The following is an 18,523-nucleotide window of genomic DNA, read 5'->3' on the forward strand; positions in this document are numbered from 1 at the left end:
TTTAATTTATTGCAAATTGTAAACAAATCGGGCGCGCGCAATTAATTGTGATGCGCAGTACTGGCAATTTAGCCTGTTTATAGCTAGATCGAGCATTTTATGTCGTTCTTTTGAGCTTTCAGCTAGTTCGTTCATTACAATAATCGTATGACAATTTTCTTTCATACTTATCCTTGTAATTTCAAAAGGATATACATTTTCATATTCCTGGGCATATAATCTATTGATCTGCATACCAGGATATCACAAATTGAAGAACAACATTTTCAGAAGAAAATGCATGGAGTAGGTCGCAAAAATCAGCCCAAAATCACAAATTGCACCTTTTCTCGGAAACTACAAGGACTATAATAATGTCCTTTGGTCCACACGTAGTCTTTATCAAGACCTTTTAGCGCGTACCATTCAAAGGACGAAAGTCTTTACAGGAGACGAGATATAGCGAGTTTTCTGTATACAGAAAATTGGCTATAACTCCTTAATCCTTTGGAGGATCAGGACACAATTAGTGCCAAACGATGCTGCGTCAAAAGGACTATTAACTTGCCGAAGGACATTGAAATCCTTCTTGTAGTTTCGCTTTTAAACGATATTTTTTGGTTTTTGGCACTTATTTCCTTGCTTGGTACTAAAAAAATTCAAGTTAATTCCATTTATATTTTTTAATGCAGTTCGATAGAATTTAATCCTGTGAATCCTGAAATCCAAATTATTTCAAATTCCCAAGGATTTGGCCTATCCTGTTGAAGGTGCCGCCAATTAAAAATCACGCAAGCTCATTGTGCAAACGAATAATTTTATTGATTAAATATTTAAAGTGATAAATATATATTATATATAGATAATTATATGTATGGTAAGTATAAGCAGCTGATCATGCTGAATCTTTTAACTAGAGCTAGCTGATGTGGAGGCGACGGCTGCAGAGGTGGTGGGCAGGGAACTGAGCAGTTGCTCAATAAAGCTATCCGGCTCCTCGATAATATGCAATAAGCCTAAGATAAAGTAAATTGTAAATTGTTTATAACAAATATTAAGTTCGAGTTCAAGCTACATACCGGCAACATCGCAGAATTCAGCAAACGAGGTGCAGGGCAGATACTCATCCGTAAGCGTTTGCAATACGCTATCCGTAGACTTGAGCAGACCCTCATCGTTCTTGCGTATGTATTCAAAGATCGATGCAGGCCAATCCTCCTCCTTGGGTGTGTTGACCGTGATGAAGAGTGTATTATAGATCAAATCCACCAGCGCCCACATCATAAGGAACGGCTTATAGACACTATACTCCTTCGCTTGGCGATCCGCCGGCGAAAGCAACGCCTTGCATTGCACCGATGGCGAAACATGACGCGCCTGGGCAACAACCAGCAAACGCTTCAAATGCGCCATCTTGTGCTTGAACCACAGCTCACGACTGTGCAGCGACAGCGAAATGGTGAGCATATAAAGTGGTCCATCCACCTCATAGCCACACTCCAGCCACTTTTCCGAAGGCGCTGTCGTTATATAATTGAGCAGCGTCTTGGCATCGCGCGCGGCCGAGCGTGAGGAGAGCAGCAAGTAGACCGCATAGAAGAGCAAATAGGGCACAAAGTGCATATTGGACTGAGGTCCACCGCCGCCGGCATCGTCGTGGAAACTGCGCTCCCAGGCAAAGCGTATGAGCAGCAGCTTTAAGTCGTGTACGCTGCTGGTGTAGCTGATATCGCAGCGTTGAGTGCTCTCCTGCATGTAGCTGCTGTGGCGCGTCATGCAGCCCGAGAAGGCGGCCTCGCCCACAGCTGGACCCCAGAGCGGCAGCAGACCATTGCAGCGTGTGTTGGCATTCTGCAGACTGGCGCGTTCCCATTCATCGCGTCCGCGTGTTAGGCGTATGGCCGACGTATGACAGTCCACATGCACGACATTGAAGTGGGTCACAGTGGTGTAGCCAATGGTCTTGCGCGACTTTAGCTCAAACTCCTCCACATTGCAGCGCTTGGTGAACGTATAGATGCCCAGCACCTTTTCCGGCTGGCAGGCGTAGCCCTCGCGGCAAATGAAGCAGGTCAAGCCCGTTTCATCGCGCAGCTTTTCAATCTTTTGCAATATGGAGCCCTTGGCTGTTACCTGACCCTTCTCATTGGTGCGCATGCCCAGCGCATCCAACTGCTTCTCACGCGTGGCCATAGCCAGTCGCTTCTTCTCGGCGCGCGTAAAGTCGCGCACTTGTTGCACACGCGAGGCGGTGGCTGCATCTGTGCTGAGGGCTTCCAGCAGATTCTCAGCCAGACTGCCCACATGCTCATCGCTAGACACCTGCTCCAAACGATGTATAATTGGTATGATATCCTTGCTGATGGCAAGCTGCGTGGCTTCGTGATGATTCGCCAGGCCAGTAAGGAAGCGCAGTATATACTTCAAACTGGGTCGCGAGATGAACTCCTTCAGCTCATCGGAGTCGGTGCGCAGCAGCGTGGGCTTGACACAAGGCGCATGTTCGGTGATGTAGGCCAGCGCACGCTCCACTATGCCCAGACCCACAATGTAGTCCTTGAGTGTGCCGCCAATGCAATTGTGCTCGATCTGATTGGTCAGCACGCAGAACAGCTCCAGCTTGAATTCCTCCTCCGTAGTGCGTTCCGTGTCGAAGCGATTAAAGTCCAGCGTATGCTGCAAACAAATAAATATATGAATAATTTATTTTATTTTCAATAAATCCAACTCACCTTGAAGTGTTCGCAGAGCAGCGCCATTTTGACCTCATTGCCATAGACGAGTGCGGCAAGCACACGGATAAGATGACGCAGCACTGAAGGATTATTGCGCACATTGGGGCAATCGGTGCAGGAGATCAGTGCGCTGACATATTCCGGACCACCAAAGGTCAGTGAGAATTGCAAGAACGAATCCAAAGTATCGCTGGCAGCCTTGGACAGTATGGTTTCCATAATCTCCAGCAGCTGCTCGGTCACCGCCGACTGTATGGAATCATTCTCCGATTGCAGACACATTTGCAGCACCTTGAGCAGCGTATTGATGGCGCCGATTTCGGGCTGGCAGAGCACCTCCTGGCAACGACGCACCTTGACGCAAATGAGGAACAGCTTGAGCAGCACTTGGATGAGCTCACGCTGGCGCGAAATGCGCTGCAGGCTGCCAATGCGTTCCAGCATGACGCGCAGTCCGTTGCAATCAGCCAAGACATTAGCCATGCGATACAGTTGCTCCGTATCCACTTGCTCCTGGCTCTTGTTGTTCAGCGTTTCGACAAACTCTTCGGTGGCATCGCCCAGCAGTCCACGCATGCGATAAACAATGCGCATGGCATCACGATCTCCGCCCTCGGCTAGCCAGACTTTCTTATAAACATCCTTGACTGGCAGATCCAGGCTTATAATCTTATTGTTGACCAGCAGCTCCATGCCATTGTCATCCTCCAGCAGCGCAATGAGCTCGCAGTCTGTGCAGATTTTGTTTTTAACATCGCGCATAAGCGGACCAAGGCCCACCTCACTGGATGGATACGGATTGCCCAACATGCGTCCCTGCAAAAAGTCCTCCTGCTGCGGATCCTTCTCCAGCGTCATATAGAACTCACTCTCATCATGCTCCTCCGGATGTATAATGGAGTACAGACGCTCGAATATAAACACTGGCGTCTTGATGTCATTGGCGCGCGTTTTCTCCACCGTATCGATGAGTATTTCCATGAATGCGCGTGTTTCCTCCTCCGTGCCGCTGGTCATCTCTTCCAGCATTTCCAGCAGCTTCTCTTGGGCATCATCGATGAGTCTAGTGCGCTGCACCACCAAACTACGCAAAGCTAGATAGCTCTCCAGCACGGGACCCAGCAGACGCGTCTTATACGTGCGTCTAATATTGGGACACTCGAGGAACAGCCATAGGAGCTCCACATATTGACGCAGCGCATAGCCTAGCGACAAGTCCGATGACAGCGAATGCTCCTCCATGCGATGCACCTTGGCTATTTCCACTGCCAGCAGCTGTGAAATGTCGCCGAGCACGCCACGCAACACCAAATACTGCAGCCAAGGAGTTTGCCTGGCAACGCTTATGTAAAGCGTCAAATACTCTGCACTAGCCTCGCCCGCCTCGCCCACGTGCTTGAGGAAACCAGTGAGCATATTTAGCGCCTGCTGCTTGCGTTCGTTGGTGCGGCACAGTCCCGAGAGCAAAGTGCATGCGAGCTGGCGACCAAAACGCGAATTGGCATTGAAGAGCAGCGGCTGTATCCACTTGGCCTGGAACACCAGCGGTCGTATGACCTGCTCCTTATCCAGCACACACTGACGCCAGCGTTGCGCATATTTCTCGCTCAAAAACTGCGCGCGTACTTCAGCTGGAGTTTTATTGTTCTGCTGGCTGCTGTTCTGGCTGGAGATGCTGCTGCTCTCGCTGTTCTGCTTGCTGCGCTGCTTGGTAGTCAAACTCAAGTTGCTGCTTTGGCTGCTCGGCATGCGACTGCTCCACGCTTGATAATCGTGATTGCGCTCAGAGCTTAGCCATGCGCGATAGTCAATGGTGTTGCCTTCGAGCAGTTTGATGCTGGACAATTCGGTTGTCGGCAATTGTTGTTGTGGCTGCTGTGGCTGCTGCTGCGAGACATTGTTGTTGTTGTTGGGATTGGCTTTGTTGGGAAGCGCAGGGCAGATGAGGCTCTGCATAATGCGCAGGCAGGGATGGAGCACTGAAGTGACAGGACCACGTGGTAAGCTAAAAGAGCAAAACATAAGCATTTGTTTTTTTTTTCGGCTATTCAATGTTTAACTCACCGACAATTGCTTATGAACAGCTCGAATATAACCTTAAGCTTATATTCCCAGCAGACATCATCCTGACCCAGCAGTACTTCCAGCAGCGTCATCTCCTGATGCACTGCTGCCTCCAGGCTAATCAAGGGTATGGCACCCATCAACGCGTTCTTAACACGCGTCGTCACCAGCTGCAGCAGATGCAAACAGGCCTCGGCATTATCCTTGGTCAGCACCACCAGCAAGTTGCGCACTTCCTCTTGTATCTGAGGCGTGCCACGACGCAGATTGTGCTCGGCCAGCTCGCTGACCAGTCCCTGCGAGTAGAGACCAACGCGACAGTCATAGTTGTAGGCCATGGCGCGCAGCAAGGTCAAGCACTGTTCGGTGCTGGCCAGAGCGCAGCCATAGCAGCGATTGTTTGAAAGATTTGCATCGCCGCCAGCACTTAAAGCGGATGCATTGCCGCCACTAGGCTGATCCTGCTGCTGGCGATCGTAGGCCACGAGTTCGCTATAAAAAGAAATATAGATTAGAAGCAGCGCGTATAGAAGGTTTAACTTGTGGACTCACCTGCGACAGGCTTTAACCTTCTGCACAATCTTGGACAGCTCTTCGAAGCTCGTGCGAGATTCCACGCAATATTTCTGCGCCAGCAGCTGTATAATCTTGTTCACCTGCGAGGTGCTATGCACACTGCCCATATTATCCTCCACTAGGCGATCGCTGCTGCGATGCTCTGCAACCTTTTGTATCAACAGCTCCAGCATTTGCTTGTTGGTCAGCAACTGGCGATAGATGCGATCGGCACGCTCCAGCGAGCTGTGTATCAACTGCACAGTCTTGGCGCGATCCTCGGCAGACTCAATGGGATCGACAGCGCAGCAAACACGCGCGTACATGCTGAAATCGAATTTGGCATATTTGCAAAAGCCGCACGAATGGCAAAGGAACGGATCCTTCTCATCGTAGTTGATGGCACGGCACTTGTGGCATTGGAATACATTCTCGCCGCAATTGCCACAGACGCCTGGGTAAGCGGGCACAGCTGCACTGCAGCGTGGACACTGCAAGTTCTCGCTGGAGCCGCTTACAGTTTCATAAAAGTCGGCAAACTCAATCATTAGATTGCAAGCGGTAATGGGCAGAGGGAAGTCCACCTTGAGCTCAGTCTGGCCGGACTGCAAGGCGACGCTGCGTGCCTTGTGCCAAAGCGCTGGACGATTCTTCAGCTCGACCACCGCCTGCACGGAACGATTGTTGTAGTAGATATTGATGGTGCGCACCATCTTGGTGCGCTTAAGATCAGCGATGCGCACTATGAGCTTGGAGATGGTATGACACTGCACCAGCTTGTAAATCATTGTAGTGGTTGTATACTTGGAGTCGGACTTAACCGAAGGCAGCTTGATGTTGGCCATAGGCACCTCCGGATTGTTGCACACCAGGCAGGGCTCCGATTCCAAATAGTAGCCATTTACCTAAGCAATAGATTTTATTAAAGAAAATGTTTAAATTAAATAGTTAACGAGACGAACCTGCAGTATGGACTCCAGCGTAGTGTAGATGGGCGCATTGGGATGCTTGCAGAGCAGTTCGTTCTGCTGACGCAGCACCTCGACGGCACGTGTAACAAACTCCGGCAGACGATCATTAATGCTGCGTGTGCTCAGCGTTAAGTAGCCCAGCAGATCCACAAACTGCGCAGTGCGGCGTCCATAGCTCGGCACCAATGGCCACAGATTCCAGAAGATGCTCAACAGCTTTTCGCGCTGACGCTCGTTGGCATGCTCAAAGAGTCCGGTCATGAAGCTGTGCGCCTGCCAGCGCAGCTGACTTACATTGTTCTCCAGCAGAAAGATGCGCACAAAGCGTATGATGAGCGCATCGCTGGCATAGCGAAAGATTTGATGCACAAATGTGCTGCACTGCGCTGGATCAAACTTGGAGTAGTAAGCAGTGTCGGTGTCCTCGCTCTTCTCGCGCTCACTGCGCAGCTTGGTGGAGCCTGCTGGTGCCGCCGCCGCTGCTACCACCACAGCCTGCTGTGCTGCTGCTGTGGGCGGCTTAATGCCAAGCTGTTGTTGTGGCAACTGACAAAGCGCTGCCTGCAGCAGTTGTATTATTATAGGTGAGACACCATCGTCCAGCTGATAGCAGGCAATCTCCATGAGCATGGCCAGCGCATCTTCATGCACCACACAAAACTTTTGCCAATTGCCCGTGCGCATTTGACTGATCTCCTGGCAAGTGCGCAAGTGCTCGGTGAGCTCCACCAAAGCGTCGTAGCTTAGAAGCGGCGGATTAACATTGTAAGGCGCGCCAGTCTGTGTTAAACACACAGAAGATAATTTAAATATTCAAATAAAGTGCGCCAACTCACCTTGCTGCTCACTATGCTGCAGACACGCTTCACCACACGGAAATGTGCGTCCAGCGAGTGTCCGTCGCGGTACATGCGGAACTTCTCCTTGCTGCCGCAGATGTACATCAACAGCTTGCGCACCTGGCGACGCAGCAGCGCATTTAGATTCAGCATCATATATTCGCATAAGGTAAAGGTCATGGCCTCACAGAAGCCGCTGTCGTAGTTATCCGGATGTGCGCTGCTCAGACGCAAAATCTGATACGGCAGACGCACAATAATCTCCGTGAGCAGCGCATCGTAGCACTCGAAAATGTCCGGATAATTCTTCAAATAGTTGTGTGGTATCAGCATGGATATGTCCGGCTTGGGTCCATGCTTTATGGGCTTGAGCAGCTGTGTGCCTGGGCCACTGGGTGAGGCAGCAGCTGCTACGCCAGCTTGAGCAGTGGCCGCATAGGGATCGCCCAGCTGTTGCTTCCAGTGCACCAGCAGCGTGTTGAGCGCCTCCAGCGCATAGACAAAGGCGCCGCTCTTGCTCAACACATTCGCTGTAGTGCTGGCCACAAAGCTGCTGTTGTCCTTGAACTGATGCGGCGGCGAGGTGGTGCCCAACTGCTTGGACTTGGTTTTGCCCATCATAACGCCAAAGAGCGAGAGCAAAGCCAAACGCACTTCATTACCAGCGCATTTGGTTTCCATCTAAAGTGAAACAATAGATTTAATGGGCTAATCATTTCAAGCTTTTGCTGCTTGGTACTTACTCTGGTGGCAGCGCCACGTTTGCCAATTTCCACATACTCCACCAGCGCCAGCAGCAGCTCCTGCAGCACTTGCTGATCCCGCTCATTGTTGCCATTGAGATCCTGGGTAAGCATTAGTATCACTTGGATGAGCGGTATGGCTTGCAGTCCATTGCATAGATCAAAGGTATTCAGATGCTCAATGATGCTTTCCAGCACAGCAATGCTAAGATTGGAAAAACAGTTAACCAAGTAATCCACTGAGCCCTAGCGTGAGCAACTGAGTCGGCAACTCATGGCTATACTCACCGCAGTTCGTGCAGCTTGTTGAGCTTGTCATCCTCATTGATTTCATTGTCCTCGCTGCTGCTCATGGCACTCAAGACAGCAACACTTGTGCCTGGCTGCTCCGACTCTACATCCTGTTCGCCGCTATCCTTGCCTTGACGCGGTGGCGAACCTTGAGCGTGATCACCAAAGTTGCTGCTGCGCGCAGAGGTGCCGCCAATGCTTTCCACACCGCTGCCGCCGCTTTCAGAGCCGCCACTGCCCGCAGGCTCGGCGGGTGAAGTGCGCAAGGTGGAGCCATCGGTGGCGACATTTGAGCCCTCATCGTCATCCGAGCCTGCAGCATCCACAGCAGCGCCAACACCACCTTGCACATTGACTGCAGCAGCTGCGGCGGCCGCAGCATGCAGGCGTATGCCTTGAAGATTGGCCAGTCCTTGCTGCAGCGACTGCATAGCGTTGGCATCGCCGCCATGCTGCTGCAGACTCAGAGCAATGGCAATGTCCATTATAGCCTCGTCGTCCGCATCCTCGGGCAGGCCCAGCAGGCGTGGAAAGCCGCCGCCCATGAAGGCTTCCAGATTGAGCATTTGCTGCACTGGCTGCTGCACTGCCTCCGGTTCCTGCAGAGCTTCAGCTGCAGCGACAACAGCAGCAGCATCCACTACTGCAGCTGCCGCAGCCTCTTCAATAATGTCGCTGGCCGCTTGCGAGGCGGCACCTTGCAGAGCGGCTAGAGCAGCGCTGGAAGGCGTGGGCGTGGAGCAGGTCGGCGGCGTTGCCGAGGTGGCCAGCTTGCGTCGCTTCAAGCGCGGACTTAGCAGCAATATAAGCGCCTCCTTGGCGCTGTGACTGATGACGCTCGCCTCATGCTTGAGCAGCTCAATGAAGTACTTGGTCATGCGTGGCACTTGGCTGGCATCGGCCAGAGCAAAGCCGTACATAATCTCCACCAGGCAGTGGACAATCGTTTCAGGCTGACATAGACCACGACGCACTACATTGCAGGGCTCATCCAGCGCGGGTGTCACCTTATGCAGCTCCAGCAGCATGGACATCAGAGCCGGCACTATATCATAGCTGGAGTCGGCGCAAATCTTGGCCAGCGATTGTGGGCGCGCATTGGCAATGCCGCGCACCAGCAGCACCAAGCGATAAAACGCCTCCGGATCGAGTTCGCGCAGGCTGTCCAGCTGACTGAGCTTGGGCTGCATGGCCAGCAGCTCGCTGTGCACGAATTGCAGCAGCAGCGCATCCTTGTAGCCATGATAGGCGCCACGACTGGCATAGAGCGTGGCCAGCACATAGCGTGCCTGAGTCTGCACGGGATTGGGCGTGGGCAGCAGCAACAGCGAGCTGGCAGTCTTCACCGCCTTCTGACGCAACGTGGAGCCCACACCGCCCGAGCCAGAGTTGAGCAGGCTTAGCGCGCAGTCCAGCACCTCGAGCAGATGCGAGCACATGCGATCCAGCTGGGTGATGCTGTGGTAGCCCTCGACAAAGTTGCAAACGGCAGCAGCATTCAAAGCAGCAGCAGCTTGAGCTGTAGCCGTAGCTACGCCAGCATTGGCATTCAAATCCTCGCTGTCATCCGGCCAGCCCACTAGCTCCTTGGACTTGCCGTACACTTCAATGCAGTCCAGCAGCGTTACATGCTCCGGATCCTGTGACTTGGCGAACACCACTTTGAGCAGCTTATCCGACTGCAGCATTTCCTCGCGTGTTAGCGGAATATCAAACCAGCGCGCGCGTCGCACTGGAGTGGGTATAGTGCGTCCTAGAATGCTCACCGACTGTGGCGCACGTTGCGTATCCTGTGTGCCCAGCAGCACGCGTACGCCCACTATAACCACATTGGGATCATTGTTCAACACCTCCAGGGTGAAGCCATTGGCACGCGTGCTGGCCACAAACATGCCCGTGGAGAAGAGTCGGGTCTTAAGCTTTTGCTTGTTGTAAATCTGCAGCAGATCGTTGCCACCGAACTCCACGTCCGCCAGCATGCTGCAGTGCTCGAAGAAATCAATTGGGAATATGGGCGCGCCAGTTGCGCTGGTCAGCTGCTTGTTGGCTGCAGCTTGTGCCGCTGCTGCGCTGTTGCCGCCGCCGCCACCGCCGGCGCTTTTACGTGGCAGCTTCAGCGGCTTGCTACGTTGCACTGCCGACTTGGGCAGCAAATTGGAAGCGTAGAGTTGATTGCCCAGCGGCTGCACCCTGGGCGAAAGCCAATAGCTGGTGAGCTCCGGCTGAGCGCTGAATATGCGCAGACTGCCATCCTCGCAGAGCAGCAGCAGCGTGGTCTTCTCCACACCAGCCACAGCATGACGTATGCCCACGACATCCATAATGCGTGACTTGGCCGACTGCGCCTTAATCTCCTGCATATAAATATTCTCTGGCGTTAACATCAATATAATGGGATTATTGGAGGTTTGCATATTGGCATAGATCAAGCCGGCATGTCCTGGCACTTCGGTCCACTGCACCAGCGGCTGCAATGGGCCCTTGGAAGCGCTTTTAACGGTAGAGTTAATGTCCAAATGATAGATGCCCTTCACCCCTTGATTGACATTTGTGAGCGGCGAGACAAAGCTGCGTCCGGAGGCGTAGCTATAGAAGAGCAGCTGCAGCGCATGTGAATAATAAATGGAGACGCCACCGCCGCCTACTTGTCCATTGGTGTCCTTTATGTGCTGATGATTCAGCTCCAGCGTATTGGTCACATAGAAATTGCCATGCACGGCCAAACTTTGCTCATCCAGCGCCTGATAGTAGATGTAACCGCTGCTGGCAAAGGTGAGCATATAGTAGGCGCCCTCCTGGTACATAAAGGTGCAGTCGCGTATTAGACCAACAGCCACCAGATAATAGTACTTGGGACTTATGGTATCCACAGCCAAATCGTAGATCTTGACATAGTCCGATGTGACCAAAGCGAGCAACGTTTGCGAGCCTGGCAGCCATACTGCCTTCTTGATATAGTTGCCATTGTCCAGTTGTGGAGTAACCAATATGTGTTCATTGGTGCTGCCATTGCTGGAGAAGGTAAGCACATGGCACTCCTTGAGTCCACACACTGCCAAGCAGTCCTCATTGCAGGGATTCGCTGCCAGCGACAGCACTGTGCATGCTATGGGCGCTGAGCTGAGTTGAGTGAGCGTCAATTTGCGCTTGGAGGCATCCGCCTGCTTCAGCAGCGCTGACAACTGCAAGATGGTCACCTTGCCCTTCTCATGTGACACGGCCAGCTGCTGACGACGACCATGTGGTGAGGATAAGCAACAGAAGGCTACGCGGCGCACTACGCCCGAGGAGATGAGATGCTTGATAGTCTGTCCTTGATCTCCGGAATAGTTCATGCGCACATTTTCAAAGGCGCCCTCCTGGCTGCCCAGCGTGGCAAACATTAGCTGATCGGTTACCTAAAATGGAAAACATTAAATGCTGCACATCATATTGATGAAGAGTGTACGCTTACTTGGAATTGCTGCTCCAGCTGATGCAGTCGCTCCACTGCTGATGTGGCACGCTTGTGGCAGCCTACAATGCTGTAGAGCGTGCAGTTCTCGCGTATCGATGGCAACAACACATCAAAGTACTCCAAGATGCAACGCACCACAAGCAGCCACTGTTCCGGCTGCTGCAGTGCCTCGCGATGCGGCTCGAGCAGCTTGGCCAGCAGCGAAATGCGCTCACTATTCAACGAATCCTTGCGCAGCTGCGCGCCAACAGGCGTGCCACGTTTCTTACCGCCAGCCAGCATGCCCATGTGAGCTGGAGCGTAGCCATCGCGTCCATCGCCATTGCTAGCCGAACGACGACTCAATGCTTGACAGCTGCCATCCTCCTTGGCGCCGCAGTCGCAGAAAAAGTTGCCATACTTGGCATAGCTAACATCGTGCCCCTTGTGGCAAACGCGCGCGCACACCGAGCAAACGCCCACAGTATTGATCATGTTGCAAGTGTGGCAATGATACCAATGCTGATTCATAAACTCCTTTTGTGTCTGAGAAAAAGTGCAGAGCTTATTGTTAAGCGTATCCTCATCGGAGTCATCGAGCAGCGAGTCCTGCTCCTGCTGCTCATCGGCCAGCTCATCGTACAGCTCATCCATGTCCGACTGCAGCTCATCATCCCAAGGCGGCAGATGCTGACGGCTGCCGCGATAGCCAATGCCCTGCAGCAGTTCGCTTAGATAGCGCAGCAAGGCGCTCACATTCTCCGCATGACGCAGCTGCTTGTCCGGAAGCTGCAGCTTGGCCAGCTCTAGCCAAAGCAGCGTCGTATTGAACAACGTGACATGCCCACGTGCCGGCGCTGCATCCGCCAAAGTAATCATAATCTGCAGCACATCTGCAAAGTCGCAACCATCCTGCGGTGGCGTAATCAAATTCTGTCCCAGCTGCAGCAGCGCTAGGAATAAAGGCGACGCCAGCTGCGCGGCTGCGGGCTGATCACGCACCAAGGCCTTGACAAAGCTCAGCAGCAAGGCGCCATTGCGTGGTGCATCTGTGGCTTGAGCTTCGCCTGCTTGCGAGGAGTCCTCTGAATGCTGCTGTGGCTGATTCGCCGTTTGCCACAAGCTCAACATTTGTGAAGCATTTGGTGCTGTTGGCGGCGCGGCTGTGCAATCGTAGTCTATGTCCATGGCATCCAGTTGATCAGAGATGCTGGGCATAGCTGAAACAGTAGCCATATTGGTGGGCGTCTGCGCATTGGAGCTGGAGCTGCTCGAAGGCTGCACTACACTGGTCAAGAGCTTGCTGGAAGCATCACAGCTGCTGGTATTGTTGGCTACCACTGGGCCATAAATTATATGCGCCAGCCAAAGCTTCAAACGCGCCACATCCACCGAAGCCAGCTCGCCAAAGCATTCCACTAGCTCCTCATGCTGGAATACCGCCTCAGGCTGTGCCGCCTGCTCAAACAAGCGCTGCACAAATTGCAACATTTTGCGCGCATAACTCAGCGGCAGCGTCGTGCCAGCAAAGGATAAAAGCAGATTGGTCAAACTGCCTGCCGCTTGCTGCTTGAAGAACTGACGCATAGCCTGCACCGCAATGGGAAACTCCAGCATTTTGATCATAGTCTTGAGCACAGCAAACAGCATGGATTCATTGAAGAGCGCACGCTCCGGCTGCTGCTGCTGCTGCTGTTGGTCCGGCGCTGCAGGCGCTTTCAACTCATTGGCAAAGTCGATAAGCATGCGATAGCAATGACTGATCATATGCTCGAATAGCAGCTGCTTATGCGCCTCTGGTGTCATATTCTGTAGAATTTCACGCAGGCACTGCTCCGCTTGGGTTTGCAAATAGTCCGTGCGCATGTCCATCATGCTGGCTATGAGCATTGGCTTCAACTGCGTTTCCATTTCACTTATAGCTGTGCAATAAGGCAACAGCAGCTCCAGCAGCTGTAGAATGCTCTTCAGGCAGTGCTTCAATGTATGCAAGGTGGCATAGGTGTTGGATTTGGTTAGCTCGGTTATGTGTGCATCGATAACATGCAGCGTATACGGCTCGACGGGATACTGTTTGCCATTAAAGGCTTCATCGCTGACCATCAGACACTTGGGCCATTCATTGGCTATCTGTTGCTTATCCTCATTGGGCAGCAGCTTCAAGAAGGCAGCATGTAGTTCCAGCATTATGGCAGGCTTATCGCTTACTACGGGCACAATGATATTAAGCGCTTGCTCTGGTGTTGAGCCCGACAGCTGTTTCAACATTTGCTGTTTCACCAATTGCGACAATAGATTATAGCTCTCTACAAGCTTTAGCATAAGTTCATTGCTCAGCTGCGTGCGTTCCAGCAGCTCGCCAGGCGTTATAATGCTGTCTTCAGTTTGCTTGGATTGCTGCTCATCTATAGACTCGCTGGAGCTGTAAACATCCGGTTCGGTTACAGCGCTGGAAGTGTCACGCTCACGACTGTCTGAAGTCAAACTGTCGCTATCGCTCTCCTTGCGCTGCAGTTTAAAGCCCGCCTTGTCCGCCCAGGCTAGAGCTTGCATGTGACCCACAAGCGCATCAAACAGTATGAGCTCGGATAGACGTGCATTGGGCGTAGCTAAAAGAACAGCACATAAATTAGTCTATACTAAGCACACATAGCTCAGTTACTTACCCTTGCTCAGCTGCTTGTTGAAAGCCTCCACACCCAGCAGCGTTTGCTTGAGATTGTAGCGTATATCACTGGCACGATCGCCCACATGATTCCACAAGCTTTCGGCAAACTGTGTGTACATGCCCTGCTTAATCAAGCTGTTGACCATTAGATAATGTGAGCTGGCCAAGGGACAGCGTATGCTCCACATCAATGAATGCAAATTGGGCGCACGTTCGGTCTTCAACGCTTCCACATGCGACGTCGAGGGCGGCAGTCCCAGCAGCAGCTTCCAAGCAATGCTAAAGCAATACTGCATGGTGCAACGCGTATAGATGTTATCCTTATCCTTGGCATGCGCTGACATATCCGTAATAGCCAATATATCAATTAAAGCATCCACAAGCAGCGGATACTTGAGTTTATCCGGCGTGCAGAGTATGAAATTCCAAGCAAGACCATCCAGTTTAAATTCATGCGCCCAATGCGATTTTGTGGGATCGCCAGTGACCAAGGAATAAAATGTGGGGCGTATGACTGCAAGGCATACAAACAAATTAGAGCTGTAATATTATATAAGTTCTAAAATACGTACATGAGTTATAATCACTGCTGGGCGCCTTGCGAAACTTTTCCTCAATATCGATGCGACAATACGCATTCAACTTGGTGCGACTATTAAGCAAGTCCGTAATCTTTTGCGTATCCGGCATGCTGCTGACACTAAACAAATTCCAACGCACCTGATCTAGCAGCTCCAAGGGCGCATTATACAAGTGCTTCATCAAATATTCTAGGAAGAGCAGCAGGCGCGATAGCAACATCATTTGACTGTTGCGCACAATGCGCTCGGAGCTGATGCCACGACAAACATCAGCGCAGCGTATGACTCCGCCAGCTGTCAACAGCAATATGGACTTCTTTTGCATAAGATTCAGCGAGTGGAATAGGAAAAGCAAGAGCTGCGCATGCTCTATGTTTAGATCCTCAAAATCTGCATCGCTGGCTGAGCTGTTGGAACAAACGCCTTCCACCAAAGTGTTGATGAGACGATGCCACACCGATAGACAAGCAGCTTCCTTCTCTTGTGTGGGCTTCAACAATAAAATCTGCACCAGCACTGAGAGCGTGCTGGGATACACTTGCAATGGCCAACTATTCGTATCCGTCGACCAGGGTGAGATGCATAAATGTTGCAGCAGATTTGATTGCAGCTGCTCCGAGAGCAGTGATGTGGATATTAGATTGTGTAGATAACGTCCGGCGGCGCCAGAGAAACGCAGCATGGCTGTTTGCCAATTGGCATTAGCGCCGGTTTCGTTGTTGGCATTAATATTAGCGCCACCACCGTCCTGGCGCATAACATCGCGATCAAAGTCTTTGATTATATTGGCCATAAGCAGCATTTGTTGATCGCTTACACCCGCCTTGACGTAGCGCTGCATGTAGGCATGACGATTGGCCAGAAACTGATCAAGAAAGCAGAAGATATCTGCAGCCAAGTCCAGATACTCGTGTGGTTCATCCAGCTTGGGCACAAGCACAGACTTTTGTTCGCCATTGCGCTCTTGGCTGCAGGCATTGGCGTTATCATCGTGAGTCTCTGGCGACAGCGTCTCCTTAAACCAATGTCCCAAGTAACTCTCGCTGTCATCCTCTTCCGAGTTGTCCGAGCAGGAGAGCGAATCATTAAAGTAAGTAGTAGAGTCTGAGTAGCTTATGGGTTCGCATTCAGTGCGATCCTTGGCGCTGGCGCGTTTCAAGCTGCAAGCTTTGCGATAAGAGACGGTGGCCAGGAAGGTGAACAACTGATGCAGTGTCGCCGTATTAAGCACACGCACTATGCGCTGCAGTGCGCTATAATTCTGCAATATATCGAACTGAGCAGCGTCTGCCTCCAGATTAACATTTAGCTCTGTTGTGGTTGTCGCTGCACCGCAGGCTGTTTCTATTTTGAGATCATCTATTAGCTCCGACAGCAATTTGATGCTATGATTAGCTATGGCTGCATTTAGTTCACCAAATCCTTGCTGCACTTTAAAGAGATTAACACGCGCTATGGGCGTGCTGGGCGTGGCCTCGCTGCATTTGCCAGCGCTGCTGTTGCTGCTGCCGGAAGCGCCCATGGCACCTTGTATGCCACTTATGAGCAACCATGCGCCATAACATAAATGATTCTGATAGACATGCATGCGTGCTGCTGATTTAAACATGTGTCCAATGCTAGTATAAATTTCCAGCGCTTTGTTTACTATGCCGCATGCTTGCTCCTCAAAGTCATCCGTCTGGGCGTTGCCGCCAGCTCCACTGCTGGTGCTACCACCGCCGCCTGCAGCGCTGCCTTGACTTGTGCTAGCCACCACCGTTTGTTTTTGAGCACTGCTGCTGGCCTGGCACATGTTCAGCACGCTGGCTGCTATGGAAGTAAGCACAGCGTTATAAAGCGCAGCTATGCCGCACATTGAGAGCTTCTCGATGCGACTTGGTGTCAAAGGTTGAAGCGCTATAAGTGAATGTGCCTGCCCCAAGATGCACAAGTCTGTAAGCATATGCGTCATGGCAGACTTTACGTTGCCGGCTTCCAATTGCGTCAGCGGCAAGTATAAAGGTTTGCCGCCTACTATAGTTTCCACATATTTAGCGCGATAGCGATTGAGTATGGGCAAAGCGATGCCCACATCAAGCAACGTATCCACGCCGTTTTGTGCTTGAAAGTATTCCACATTGGCTGCCAGCAGTTGCTCCTAAAAAAATGTACGTTAGCAAAGTTTGAAAAGCAGTATTATTTCAGCTAGCTTACAGTGCAATCATTAATCTCCTCGCTTAATGGTAACCAAGTCATCTTGCCCGCCTCTAGTGGCGCCAGCAGCTGCTGCAATATGACTGTAGACAAATCCGAGCGTGAACGTTTTATCTCCGACTTGGGAGAATCCTTTTCTGTGCTAGTGCTGCTGCTGCCACTGCTTTTAGCATTCGATTCTGGATGCTTGGCGCTCTTGAGCAGCGCTGCAACTTCATTATAATTAAATTGTGCTGCACTAGGTCCGGCGCTGCTGTTGTTATTGTCGCGTCCCTCTAGCATCATTTTGAGCGCTGCTAGCAGCCATTTAAGCTCATACACAGACACCTTGGGCAGTCTGTAGAGCATAAAGCGTATGAGCACAGCGCTTGCATCGTGCAGCTGTGAGATTTGCGTCTGGCAAACTATTAAACAAAGACACAAGAATAAAAATTTCTTAGTTAGAATAACCACACACATACACACATACATATATGCTATATACATATGCTATTAAAAATAAAAACAACTGGCATGAGTCACGCATCAGTTTAATGCATTTTCTTTAGCCTGTGAAAAATCATTACGCCAAGGGGGCAGAGCCAAAAGGGGTAAATTTTTTCTTTTTTACTTACTCGACTTGATTTGCATGATTTTGTCGGCCGCCAGCGCCGCAAATGCGGTATAGAATTGTGTATAATTACTTTCATCATCGAAAAATTCGTTTTCACTGTAAAAATCATTTTGTTAAACAATAAACTTTTGTCGAAAAAATTTCATCACAGTCGCCATATTTAATTTTCGCAAGTCACCTTGCAGACGAACAAAATTTTCAACTGCGCCATTTTGTTGAAAAAAGCTACAAAATTCATATTATTTGTATATCCACTTACCTTTTGGTTATTGCTTTCAATAAATTAAATGTTTCGGTTTTGGTTAAAGTGCCAGTTCGATTGGATAGCAACGGTTTCACAACCGCATGCCAATCCATAGTTCCTCCGCTATGCGCCGACATCTTTCGAATGAATTTCTAAGCGACGTTTCGCTTTTGTATAGTTCTTCTTCTTTGTATTCGTTTTCCTTTTGCGCTTTTGAGTGTGTCAGCGCAGCAGCTGCTTTGCTACTCACTTTTAGCAGCACTTTTGTTGTGGCTGCGTGGGCGTACTCTTTGTTTACGTACCGTTGGAAAATGTAAAATGTATCACAAGCTTTTCTTTCGCCCTTGCGTAAAAACTAATTGTACAAACAGCTGATAGTGTTGTCAACTACTTGCACTATACCGAAAATTGTTTGTGCTGTTTGCAAGAGATTTATTTTCTTAAAATGAACTCAAATTGCAAGTACAAAATATGTATAATCCCCACAGTAATAAAATATAAAAATGCAAAGCCTACCTAGTCATTTGTACAACTGAAAATTCTACTGTATGTAAGCTTACAACAGATGCCGCTATCGATATAACATTGAAAATAAGAACAACACTTTT

General features: G+C 50.8%; 1 protein-coding gene across 1 annotated transcript; it reads right to left on the reverse strand.

Moving 5' to 3' along the window:
• Positions 1 to 820: 820 nt before the first annotated feature.
• LOC108605568 (protein purity of essence) lies at positions 821 to 18,289 on the reverse strand. Its single transcript, XM_017995338.2, has 15 exons — positions 17,931 to 18,289; positions 17,673 to 17,767; positions 17,059 to 17,462; positions 14,854 to 17,002; positions 14,280 to 14,795; positions 11,632 to 14,222; positions 8,175 to 11,575; positions 7,887 to 8,091; positions 7,141 to 7,824; positions 6,296 to 7,084; positions 5,331 to 6,238; positions 4,779 to 5,270; positions 2,712 to 4,719; positions 1,059 to 2,655; positions 821 to 995 (listed from the first exon to the last, which is right to left on the reverse strand). Exons 1-15 carry the CDS (start codon positions 18,050 to 18,052, stop codon positions 889 to 891), a joined length of 16,068 nt encoding a protein of 5,355 aa, XP_017850827.1. The 5' UTR covers positions 18,053 to 18,289; the 3' UTR covers positions 821 to 888.
• Positions 18,290 to 18,523: the final 234 nt, after the last annotated feature.

Source organism: Drosophila busckii, chromosome 2L (genome assembly GCF_011750605.1).
Source record: "Drosophila busckii strain San Diego stock center, stock number 13000-0081.31 chromosome 2L, ASM1175060v1, whole genome shotgun sequence".
In the NCBI taxonomy this organism is placed as follows: Eukaryota; Metazoa; Arthropoda; class Insecta; order Diptera; family Drosophilidae; genus Drosophila; species Drosophila busckii.